Source organism: Theropithecus gelada, chromosome 11, assembly GCF_003255815.1.
Source record: "Theropithecus gelada isolate Dixy chromosome 11, Tgel_1.0, whole genome shotgun sequence".
NCBI classification, from domain to species: Eukaryota; Metazoa; Chordata; class Mammalia; order Primates; family Cercopithecidae; genus Theropithecus; species Theropithecus gelada.
In genome coordinates, this window is record NC_037679.1 from 69,739,509 (window position 1) to 69,752,486 (window position 12,978).

The 12,978-nt window shown below is 49.8% G+C and overlaps 1 protein-coding gene across 2 annotated transcripts in view; it reads right to left on the reverse strand.

The window, feature by feature from the left end:
- Nucleotides 1-11,145, reverse strand: part of HVCN1 (hydrogen voltage gated channel 1) — a 40,164-nt gene extending 29,019 nt beyond the window's left edge. Inside the window, exons 1-3 of one of the 2 annotated variants that reach the window (XM_025401941.1) lie at nucleotides 10,796-11,145; nucleotides 10,337-10,418; nucleotides 4,944-4,983 (exon numbers count right to left, since the gene is read on the reverse strand). In XM_025401941.1, coding sequence (XP_025257726.1) covers nucleotides 4,944-4,964 — 21 coding nt within the window. In that variant the 5' untranslated portion in view covers nucleotides 4,965-4,983; nucleotides 10,337-10,418; nucleotides 10,796-11,145. Of the gene's footprint in view, nucleotides 1-4,943; nucleotides 4,984-9,682; nucleotides 10,420-10,795 lie in introns of those variants that run through there. The other variant, XM_025401942.1, reaches the window with a different exon arrangement.
- Between the last annotated feature and the right edge of the window lie 1,833 nt (nucleotides 11,146-12,978).

Below are 12,978 nucleotides of genomic sequence, written 5' to 3' on the forward strand. Positions count from 1 at the left end.
ATAGGTGAGCCGCTCAGCCTGGTGAGATAATGGCAGGGCTGCATGCAGACTAATGGGACATATTTACAGGAGTGGGAACTGTAATCATTGCAACTATCCCTAGAATACCTGCTGTTTAATATTTTCTGAGCTCTGTGCAAAGACCTTCATTAACATACCGTAACAAGCCCATGGGGCAGGGACTGCAATGTCTCTGTTTATGGATGAGGAGACTGAGAACAGCGAGGCCAGTGACTTGCCCCAGGTCACACAGCCAGTGAGAAGCGAGGCTAGGATTCCAACCCAGGCTGCCCAGTCCAGCGCCCCCTCCTCCTGCAGGACCCCTCATGAACACTGCCCAGCCCTGCACCTTTCTCACAGCCGGCGAAGCCCCGTGCTGGGAAGGGAGTTTGGAGCAGTGTTTCTCAATAAGAAATCACGTTTCATACCCTGCCTCTCAGTACACACTGACTTGTGTACACACATTCTATAACTAGCCCTAAAGTTACTATGTGAGGAGATCTTATTTTCCATTTTGTTCTATTTACTTTTCTTTTCTTTTTTTTTTTTTGAGTCCATGATTAGGACTCACTGCAGCCTCAACCACCTGGGCTGAAGAGATCCTCCCACCTCAGCCCCAGAAGTAGCTGAAACTACAGACGTGCACCACCACACCTAGCTAATTTTTTGTATTTTTAGTAGAGATGGGGTTTCTCCATGTTACCCAGGCTGGTCTCAAACTCCTGACCTCAAGTGATCCACCTGCCTCGGCCTCCCAAAGTGCTGGGATTACAGGTGTGAGCCAATGCACCCGGCCCTATTTCATTTCTTAAAAGGTTGATTGTAGCCCACTCAATGGAATTCAGGACCCGCCAATGGGTTGAGTTTAAAGACAGTTCTAGGGGGACACACTCTGCCTATTTCCCGGGGAATGACTGAGAGGGGAGTCTGCTCCAAGCCTGTGACATCAGTCATGTCAACCAGGAGCAGGGACTGTGCAATTTGTTTTACAAAAGTGTAGAAAGAAAAAGGAAAAAGTTACCCAGGTAGAAATGTAGAGCTGCCACCCGTGTGACTAGGTTGCCTGAGCCAATGTCTAGCGATGCTTTGGCCATGGAAACCACAGGACACACAGCTCAGCTATTTCTCTTTCCTCCTTCTGCAGAGGGAGGGGCTACCCAGGCAAGGCTGCATGTTGGAATCACCCGGCAGCTTTAAGGCACCCCAAAACCTGAGTCCTGGGCTCAGAGCTTCCAATTCAACCCATCTGGGTGTGGTCTGGGTACTGGCGTGGTCGATGTGCAGCCGAAGTGAGTAAGGAACCCCAGCTGCACCGGGCGTTTCTGCATGCCTCACACGAAATGAGCCCAGTAGTTGCAGGGATTTTTATACACACCTGGCTCTTAAGTTCCCCAGAGGTGGCTGCTGAGTGCAGTCACCTGTGCTGAGGAACAAGGTCAGCTGATGGCTGAAAAGCGGTTCATCCTCATGACAGAGCCAGCAGCTCCCATGTCTTAAATGCAGGCTGGAGCCAGGCACCCGGCTAAGTGCTTTCCACATGCAATCTTGTTTAACCCTCACCTCAACTCTGTGAGGTAGTGTGATCATTCCCATTTTACAAAAGAGGAAAACTGAGGCTCTGGGAGGTGGAAGCAGGCAGAGAGGGGCTCTGAGGAGGGCTGGTGAGCCTATCTCAGCAGAACTGCAAGCCAGGTCTGCACCATGGCTACAAAACCCCACCAGTCTCTTTCCCAACACAGCTGTTCTCCTCTCAGAAACTAGGAGAGCTAACGCTCAAAAAATTCTAAAAGCAATCTCATTAAGACAACTTTTTCCAAAACACAATTAATTCCATAAGGGCAGATCATGAAAAGGAACATGTTCTTCAAACCAGTAAGAGGCTTATTTGCCACAAGTGGTCCTGGCCCTTTCCCCAGCCCCCCAACAACGCCCTCCTGACAACGCCCTCCCAGGCTAGCCTCTGTGTGACGACAAACAGGCTCCAGGCTGCAGGCCCTGGGAGTTCCCTAAGGTGTGTCCCTGGTCCTGTATTTCAATCTCTACTTCCCTTGCTGTCCCTATACCCTGGTATGGGCTTCTGACAAGGCCCTCACCCCACCAACTCGTTCCTGCAACCCCCAGCCTCATTTGGAACCCCCAGACTCAAATGCATACCCCCAGTTTGACCTGCTACATTTTACCCCAAGAACAGATCTTTAGCCTTGATCTATTTCTTTTAGTATTACTATTGTGAAAAGAGGAAAAGAAAGGGAAATAAATTCATAACAATCCCAGCACACCAAACTTATGTGTCATCTACCTGTCTACCTCTTTCTCTCCCACCTGTCTATATCTTTTACAATTATAATCAAAGACAGTGGCCCAGGTGCGGTGGCTCATGCCTGTAATTCTAGCACTTCGGGAGGCTGAGGCAGGTGGATTACTTCAGGCCAGGAGTTCAAGACTAGCCTGGCCAACATGGAGAAACCCTGTCTCTACCAAAAATACAAAAAAATTAGCTGGGGATGGTGGTGCACGCCTGTAATTCCAGTTACTAGGGTGGCTGAGGCCCAAGAACCATTTGAACCCAGGAGGCAGAGGTTGCAGTGAGCCAAGATCATGCCACGGCACTCCAGCCTGGAAGACAGAACCAGGCCCTATCTCAAAAAACAAAACAAAGAAAGACAGCAGACAATTTCCTATCTTATTTTTTACCACTATATGCATCAGATTCACACCTGTTCAGAGACCAGGAAACTTACCAAGGAGCCAAATGGTCTCATTATTGCATTTTGCATGTTTTTTAACCATTTTGGATGGTTTTTAATCCAATCCTAAGACCACATTTTCTCACATTTTAACGTCTCTGAAATCCAGCTGGGCCTGACAATTGACCGGTTTCAGGCTTGTGTTACTTTTAATCACAGTAAATGGCAGCACATGCTTGTTTCACTTTTTTTCTTCATGGTACATAAAATAAGGTGCATCTACAGTGTTGTCTCATGTGCTAAGAAACATGGTGCCATAAATTGTACTTTTTATTTTTCATGGGTTCTTTTCCCATAAGTGAGATGACCAGGCTTGAATATGGGAATTTTCAAGATTCTTGATATACATGGTCAAATTTTGTGTCTAGAACAGTGGCATGGGTTAACCCAGTTCCCCGTGCTATGTATGAGTGAGCTGGTTTCATCACAGTCTAATCGGCATTAAGCATTTCTGAATGTTCTTTTTGGTTTGCCTAATTTAATAGGGAACTACAAATGAAGGAAAAGCATGAACAGTTCCCACTTAACCTTTCTTCCATGCTGACTCTCTTATGGATACCTGGAGCTCCTGGGGCTCCTAACTCTTACAGTTACCGGGGTCATCAATTTGATGAAACACACAATCACCATCATCACCATCCTGTGGTCATTCTGACCCTCACATTTGCTTCTCAGACTCTGCCCCACTCACCCCTGCTGCTGCCCTGAGCTTCCTGCTCTGCCCTTGCCAGCTTGGCCTGGCCAGGCCCCCAGAACCTCAAGATGAACAGCTGATGTGAAAGTCAACACTTCTTTTCTACCTCGCCCCCCAATCTTCACAACCAATGCCCCCCAAATCCAACAAACCTGCGCCTCAGATATCAAAAACAGTCTATTTCCTACTCGAGATGGCCACAAGATACAGGAGGAAAGCATTTCCTCTGGAGTCAGGCCAGGTTGAAATCCCAATTTCTGTTTTTTTTGGAGATGGAGTTTTGCTCTTGTCACGCAGGATGGAGTAAAATGGCGCGATCTTGGCTCACTGCAGCCTCCGCCTCCCAGGTTCAAGCGATTCTCCTGCCTCAGCCCCCTAAGCAGCTGGGATTAGAGGTGTGCGTCATGATGTCTGGCTAATTTTTGTATTATCAGTAGAGATGGGGTTTCACCATGTTGGCCAGGGTGGTCTCAAATTCCTGACCTCAGGTGATCCACCTGCCTTGGCCTCCCAAAGTGCTGGAATTACAGGCATGAGCCACCGCGCCTCTGCCTCCTAAGCTCAAGCGATTCTCCTGCCTCAGCCTCTCCAGTAGCTGGGATTACAGGTGCATGCCACCATGCCTGGCTAATTTTTGTATTTTTGTAGAGATGGGGTTTTGCCATGTTGACCAGGCTCATCTTGAACTCCTGACCTCAAGTGATTTGCCCACCTTGGCCTCCCACAGTGCTGGGATTACAGACATGAGCCACCACGCCTGGTGTGAAATCTCATTTCTGCCACTTTCTAGCTGTGTGATCTTGGAGAAGTGACTTTACTTTTCTGTGCCCAAGCCCTGTTATGGGCTCAGTACTTGCCTAACATTCTGAGACCATTGTATTATCAAATCTTCCCGACAATCCTTCAAGGGCAGGGCTGGTAAATAATCTTTTCACTATTTTCCAGATAAGGAAACTGAGGCTCAGGGAATTGAAGGGCACAGTTATTTTGTGCCTAAGGACACATAGTTATTAACATGCACAGTTCAAGACCAGCCTGACCCACATGGAGAAACCCCATCTCTACGAAAAATACACAGTTAGCCAGGTGTGGTGGTGCATGCCTGTAATCCCAGCAACTCGGGAGGCTGAGGCAGGAGAATCACTTGAACCTGGGGGACAGAGGTTGCGGTGAGCTGAGATCGCACCATTGCACTCCAGCCTGGGCAACAAGGGTGAAACTCCATCTCAAAAAAAAACCAAAAAAAAACCCAAAAACAAAAAACGCACATAGTTATTAACATGTAGGACTGGGATTCAAAATGGTCTGATGTGGAATATCAGGCTACTTGGAGGTTTTGTGAAGTCCTTTTATAGCTTTTCATCATTGTGATTTTAAATATTTCAGTATAGTGGAAACATCTAAACAGGTGGTTCTCCCTCTCCTGTTTGAAACACCAAACAGAATTATCCTCTCAAGGTTAGGATATCCTCTAATGCTGCAAGACCACAGAATTCATTTACCTTCTCGTCCCAGGTGGCCATGTCCCTGTTGCCTCTGGATCTGAAAAATAAGAAGACATTTGTCCAGATCTATCATCCTGCTGCCATCTACCTTGGTATTTGCTCTGCAATTCTTTCTGACAAATTAGTTTTAAGTTAGTTTAGTTTTAACTGTGCCTGAAATTAGTGTAAAGTACAAAGTGTATGTAGGAGGGCATACATCCTGGATATAGAGCCAAATGAGCTGAAACAGGGACTTTGAGTCCTGTGTACAAACACTTATTTGTACACAAAAGTTCATAGCTTTCCACAGCATTATTCTCAAAAGCCAAAAGGTAGAAACAACCCACTTGTCCATCAACGGATGAATGGATCAACAAAATGGGTCTATCCACACAATGGAACTTTATTCAGCCCTACAAAGAAATGAAGGGGGCCAGGTGTGGTGGCTCACACTTGTAATCCCAGCACTTTGGGAGGCCGAGGTGGGTGGATCACTGAGGTCAGGAGTTTGAGACCAGCCTGGCCAACATGGTGAAACCTCAATTGTACTAAAAATACAAAAATTAATTGGGCATGGTGGTGGGGACCTGTAATCCCAGCTACTTGGGAGGCTGAGGCAGGAGAATCACTTGAACCTAGGAGGTAGAGGTTGCAGTGAGCTGAGATCATGCCACTGCACTCCAGCCTGGGTGACAGAACAAGACTCCATTTAAAAAAAAAAAAAAAGAGAGAGCCAGAGAAAGTACTGATACATATTACAATGTAGATGAAACTCAAAGATACCATGCTAAGTGAAAAAAGCCAGACATAAAATGTCACATATTGTATGATTCCATTGATATGAAATGTCCAGAACAGGATATGAAATGTCCAGAACAGAACAAGCAGATTGGTGGTTGCCAGGGGCTGGAAGAAGGGAAGAATGGGGAGTGACTGCTTAATGGCTTAGGGGGCTCCCTTTTGGGGTGACAAAAATGTTCCATGCAGCTAACAAGGTATTTTTAAAAAAGAAAAATGATTTAATTTTAATACAAAGAAAAACAATGAAAATATTCTGATAGAGGGTGAAGGCTGCACACTGTGAAACTTACTAAATGCCACTGAATTATTCACTTCAAAATGGTTAACTTTACATCATGTGAATTTCACTCCAATTAAAAAAAGACAGACATTACAGTGTTGGGGTTGCTCTGAAAAGCAGTAAAACCTTCTGAACATCCACCACCAGCTACATCAGTGAATGCACCTCTGAGCAGCAGGAGCTGCTAGTGCTGTTTGAGTATTCACATAAGGACGTGGAAAGACGCCAGCCACAGAGCAAGCAGAGGAGTCACATTACGGCAGAGTCTACAGGATGACCCCATCTAACTCAAAAGAAATACAGATGCTTTTTTTTTTTGGTCCGTAAGGATCACTCTTCGCAGTGGTTATTTTTGGAAGAAAAGGGTGTAGGGCTTTTCTCTGCTTCTGGGAGGCGTGAACTTTTACAATGAGTAGGTGTTGCTTTAAAACATTATTTTTAACATAGGTGATCTATGCATGTAGTAAAAAATTTAAATTATATAAAAAGATATTCTATGACGAGTCAATCTCCCCTCTACCCATTCTCCTTCCCAGAAGCGGTTGCTCTGACCGGTTTCCTACGTCGCCTTCTGGAGTATTCTATACCCTCATAAGCACATGAGTATACACTCTCCCCCAACCTTCTATTTTTTTTTCGTAAACAAATGTGAACCCACATACTGCTCTGAACCTTATTTCCCTTTAGGGTGTGGTAGGCAAAATAATGCTCCCCCTCAAAGATGCACACGCCCTAATCTCTGAACTTGTATATTACTTTACATAGCAAAAAGAATTTTGCAGATATGATTAAGTTGCAGCTCTCAAGATGGCGGGAATGATTCTGGATTATCCTAGTGGACCCAATGTCATCAGAGGAGTCTTTGATAAGTGGAGGCAGGAGAAAGAAGAGATTGTGAGGACAGAAGCAGAGGCTGGAGTCAGAAAGATCTGAAGATTCGATGCTTTAAAAGATGGAGGATGGGGCCTCAATCCAAGGCATATGGGCCCTTCTAGAAGTTGGGAAGGCAAGCAAACAGATTCTCCCCCAGAGCCTGCAGCAGCAACACAGCCATGCCCATACCTTGACTTGAGCCCACTGAGACGGATTGCGGACTTTTGACCTCCAGAACTGCAGCATAATAAATGTGTTATCTTAAGCTACCAAGCTTGTGGCCATTTGTTACAGCAGCCACAGAAGACTAACACAGTATCTCAGAGGTGGTTCTATGCCAGTGCATCCTGCATGAAGTGCACGCCTTGTCACGGCTGCACAGGAGCCCCCTGCAGGAATGTGTTTAATCTCACTAGTGATGGACACCTATGGTTGTTTCCAATCTCCTCCCACCTCAGTGCTTCAACGAATAACCCTGCAAGGTTATTCATTGCACCCTTTGTTTTTTTGTTTTTTTTGTTTTTTGTTGTTGTTGTTTTGCTTTTTTGGAGTTGGGGTCTCACTCTGTCACCCTGGCTAGAATGCAGTGGTGCGATCAGTGCTCACTGCAGCCTCAAACTCCTGGACTCAAGGGATCCTCCCACCTTAGCCTCCTGAGTAACTGGGACTATAGGCACACACTACCAGGTCCAGCTAATTTTTGTAGACGGCGGGGGTCTCACTATGTTGTCCAGGCTGGCCTCAAACTCCTGAGTTCAAGCGATCCTCCTGCCTCAGCCTCCCATGGTGTTGGGATTATAGGCGTGAGTCATTGCACCTTATCTCTCTATGTAACTTCTATACATTTTTTTTTTTCCCCTGAGACGGCATCTCGTTCTGTTGCCTAGGCTGGAATGCAGTGGTATGATCTCGGCTCACTGCAACCTCTGTCTCCCAGGTTCAAGCGAATCTCTTGCTTCAGTCTCCTGAGTAGCTGGGATTATAGGTGCCCACCACCATGCTCAGCTAAATTTTGTTTTGTATTTTTAGTAGAGACAGGGTTTTGCCATTGTTAGCCAGGCTGGTCTCAAATTCCTGACCTCAAGCGATCCGTTGCCTCAGCCTCCTAAAGTGCTGGAATTACAGGCATTAGCCACCGTGCCTGGCCTAATTCTAAAAAATTATTTTGAAATAAACTTTCAAGAAAACTTTAAAAAGGTTCTTTCTCTCCCCACAGTTACATGCTGAGGGTGCAAGGGACTCTTAGAGTTTCTCGCTGGTTGACTGGGCAGCTTCTGGACCTAGCAGAGCTCAGCTTTGTATGTCCCCATACCAGCCCCCTGGGATCCTCAACCTGCTCTCACGAGAGGGGCTCAAGTGGAACCATCACCACAAGAGGAGGTGAAGGGAAGAATTAAGGTACCCCGGAGATTTCCTTCCTTTGCAAGACAGGAACTAGAACTAGCACACATGCAGAGAAACACTCAGCTTCAGCAATTCAAGCAACAGAAAATGTAAAACTACCATGCCCTTCTCCATTAAACTAGCCAAAACAAATAAAAAGGGTAAAACCCAGTGCTTGCAGAGCTGCAGGGAAATGTGCACGCATTCCTGGAGATGATTTTTCTAAATAGATACCTGGTCACAAGAGGTAAGTGCCTTCAAAATGATCCCATCCTTGACTTGCATGCCTCAGTTAGGAAACTGTATCTCCAAGAAGTCATTTGATAGCCAAAAACATGCACAATATGGACAATGATATTTATAGCTAAGTTGAATAGTACGGTTAAAAACTGGAAGTGGCCCTCAACCCTCAAGCCCTACTTTAGGGAAAAGCTGAGGAAGGCAGTGGGCTCTTGGGAGGAATGATAATTCTGAGGTCTATGTAGAAACAGGAGAAAAAAATGCTGTCAAGCAATGAGAAGAAAAATAGGCTGATGGCTGACACATTGCATACAACTGTACAAAAGTATCTGCGTCTTTCCTAGGTGCCAGGCACTGATTTCCCAGGTTCTGGGAAATCCAAGGTGAAGGGCAAGGTCAGGATGCTGGTAGACTGACATGTTACCTGGGAGACAAACAAGGAAGCAAGGAAATATACAAGACAGACCACATCCCCAGCTAAGCACTGGAAAGCCAACCAGCCACAGTAAGGGGCCAGGGAGGAGGTGGGGTCTCCTTAGGTGGGGTGGTCAGGGACAACGTGACATTTAAGGTGTCCCCTGACTTACAAGGGAGTATGTCACAGATTGCAGAGAAGAGCATTCCCGGGAAAAGGAAGAGCATGTGCGCTGTGTACAGCCCCTGAGAGAGTGGAGAACTTAGGAGCAGGAGGCTGGGGACAGCAGTGTACAGGACAGTGGCCGGAGAGAAGAATCGAGAATAATCACATAGAGCCTTATCATGGAGAGGGCTTGGCAGGCAATGCTAGGGATTTGGATAGGAGTGAGGGGTCAAGCGTGATGAGGAGGCAAGAGATGCTGGCAGCCTGGACTCAGGGTGGAAGTAGGGGATGGAGGAGTGGCCGGATTCAGGATATACTTTGGGTTAGAACTTGTCGCTGGCCTAGACTGTGGGGAAGGGAGGAGGAGGGTGGTGGATGACAGCTCCCAGGGCCCAAGCCCCAGTGACTAGCAAAGGATCAAGTTTGGGGACAAGAACACTCTGGCTTCCTCCTTCTTGCTAAACCAGTGGCGGGGAGGGCTGGGGGCCACGGAGCAGCTCTGGACCTTGTGCAAACCTCAGCCCAGAGATTTTCAAAACCCTGTCCTTATCAGCCTTTCTCTCTGGGGAGTCAGAGCCAGAGAAGTTGCCGCCCCCTCGCCTTGGTCTTACTCAAGCAGCTCCTAGTTGCTGGTGGGGCTGTCCGGAAATCCTGCAGATCTCAGATAGCCCTGAACAACCTGAAGTTAAAGGCGCCCAGGACAGAGAATTACCCTCAGAGGGGCACGAGGGAGGGTGGAGCAGGCACTGGAACCATGAACTTTTGGTAGTAACCTGGTGCCAGGGGGCTAAGCCTGTACACCAAACATCTTATGTCATCTTCTCGGCAATCCTGAGAGGTAGGTACATGCTTAACCTCATGGCACAGATGCGGAAACTGAGGCACAGAAAGGCTAAGTCACGTAGCTGAGCCTGCAAGATCCCCCACACCTAGCACTGGTGAGAGTGGTGGGGGCAATGTTCCTGGAGGGAGTTGCAGTGAGGAACCGCTCTCCCCTCTCTGTCTTGGTGTTTCCCTTAGTCCCAACCATGCTCGTTCCTCAGCATCTCTGTCTCCAACAGGTCGGTGTTTTTAAACTGTTTCCAGGGAAAGGTTTGCTGTCCCGGGGCTCCTCCTTCAGGGATGGCTGGGTCTGCTCACTGCAGCCTTCTCCCCGGACACCCAGCACTGCCTGTACCCCTACTTCTCTCCCACAATCTCCCAGGAGGGCAGCGGGGCAGGGACGATGCATCCGAGGACTTAGGGGACACAGACCTGGTTGTGAGTTCTGGCTCTGCCTCCTTTGGCTGTGTGACCCAAGGCAAGGGGCTTGGCCTCTGCGTCTTGGCTTCTTCACCTGTTAAGAGACGACGATGGTCACCTGCGGCTGCTGCGCGGAGTGTGAAGAACTGAAGGCACCTGGCCCAGGGCGGCGCGCACCACCAATTTTCCGGGATGGGGGGGGGGGTCACTGGGGCCGGCGTCTCCCGCGTCCCCCTCCCCTGGACTCCAGTCCTCGCCGAGGGAACCACTGCCCGGCTGCGCCGCCCGCGCTGGGACACGCCAGAGCCGAGGGCAACCGAGGGCTGGGGTCCTGCTGGGGTTCAGCGGCTAGGCCTGGACAGCGGGGATGCGAGGGGGTCCCCTCTTCTCAGAGGGATCGGGCACTGGGGGTCTTGGAGAAAGGGCTGCACGCCAAGCGGGGTACGCCCCGCGCCCGGCCCGAGCACTTACCCGGCGCCCCACCCGCCCGCGGTCACCGCTGCGACTGGGAGCCTCGGAGCAGGTCCGGCCCGGCCCGCCCAGCCCCGTACCAGGCCCCGCCCCCGCCCGGGCCGTCCCCGCCCCCACTGCCCGCAGCCCCCCAACCGTCGGCGGGCGTCTAGGCCTCTCCCCGGGTCTCAGCCCCCTTGTCCCTGCCTGTGGTCAGTCCACCCGTTCGTCCCTACCTCCCTCACCCCGACTGCCTCCCGCCCCGCAGGCTGGGCCTGTCCTGGGCCTCCCGCAGTTACAAAGGTCCCGCCCGTGGGAGCGAATCGCGGATCACGAGAATCCTGCGCCGGACCAGCCTAAGGGAAAGGTGGGCGGAGGGAACTACTTCCTTCCTCCTCAGGCTGGAGCGGGGCGAATTCATCCCGCCAACCCCTCTCGGGGGGCTTCTGCTCCATGGGCCGTCCCTGCCTCCGGGTGTCCTGATTCCTTGGGCTCGTCCCCTGCAAAGTTTCTGCATGCAGGGGTGGAGGCTGGGCAGCATGCTGTAAGGAGTGAGCAACCTCGCAGCCCTCAGGACTCCTCTTGGTCGGGGGCGCTGAGGCTGCTCATGGGATGGTACTGGCAAGAGCGAACCTTCCCGCGGGCAGCCCCTGCCTGTCTTGGGCTGCCTTGCTCCTGGCCAACTCTGGCGCAGGCCCAGCTCTGAAGTCCCTCCCCTGTGGGCCCTCCCAGTACCCTGTTCACACAGTGGAATCAGTTCTGTTAGCTTCTGTCTTTCCCCAGAGACCATTTGTCCCAAACATCCTGCAGAGCCCTCTTCTGCACACCTCTCCCTTCCGGTTGGGTCGGGGCTGTGGGGAGAGGCTCACCTCCTTGGGGTTGTGTTAGTTTCCTCATGCGGCTGTAACAGATCACCACAAACCTAGTGGCTTAACACAAAAGTGTTACCTTACAGCCCTGGAGGCCAGAAGTCTCAGATGGGTCCTACAGGGCCAGAATCAAGGTGTGGATGGGGCTGTGCCTTCTGGAGGCGCCAGGGTAGTGTGTTCCTTGCCCTTCCGGGCTGGAGAGGTGCCTGTGATCCTTGGCTGCCTCAATCCACCTCTGCCTCCACGGTTACAGCGCCTTCTCCCTTCTGAGGAGCCCTGTGATTATATGGGATCCACCTGGATAATCCAGGCTAATCTCTCCAGCTCAGGATCCTTCTCGTAGTCACATGTGCAAATTCCCCTTTGCCACTTAAGGCAACATACAGGTTTTCGGGGGTTAGGATGTGGATATCTTGGTAGGGGGGTGCATTCTTCTGCCTCCCATAGGGGTATTGTTTCCACGGCTTCAACTGACTCGGCTTTCCTCAATTCTGCTGGGCTTTCTTTTCTTTTCTTTTTTTTTTTGAGACGGAGTCTCACTGTGTCGCCCAGCCTGGAGTGCAGTGATGGGATCTTGGCTCACTGCAACCTCCGCCTCCCAGGTTCAAGCAGTTCTCCTGCCTCAAGCCTCCCGAGTAGCTGGGATTACAGGCCAGCATCACCGTGCCCGACTAATTTTTGTATTTTTAGTAGAGACGGGGTTTCACTATGTGGGTCAGACTGGTCTTGAACTCCTGACCTCAAGTGATCTGCCTGCCTTGGCTTCCCAAGGTGCTGGGATTACAGGCAGGAGCCACTGCACCTGACAACATTCTCATTCTGTGGCCCAGGCTGGAGTGCAATGGCATGATCTTGGCTCACTGCAACCTCTGCCTCCTGAGTTCAAGCAATTCTCCTGCCTCAGCCTCCCGAGTAGCTGAGATTACAGGTGCCCACCACCATGCCTGGCTAATTTTTGTATTTTTAGTAGAGATGGGGTTTCTCCATGTTGGTCAGTCTGGTCTTGAACTTCTGACCTCAAGTGATCCGCCTGCCTCGGCCTCCCAAAGTGCTGGGATTACAGGCATGAGAAAGCCGGCCTGCAGCAGGCTTTCTTAAAAATATTTTGGTCGGATCTCCTGACTTCTCAGTCATGTATGATTACAACAGTCCTATGCTAGTTCCTAAGGCATAGTCTGGTCCATTTTCAACTTCAACTTCCTTATATTTTATTAAAAATTCTCCTCCTCCTCCAGGGCCAGCTACACAGACTAGAGAGGATGTGGGGACTGCTCCCGACAGCCCCTCCTCTGTGTTCACTCCCCTCTGGTTGAGGAAGGGAAAAGGGAACAAGTA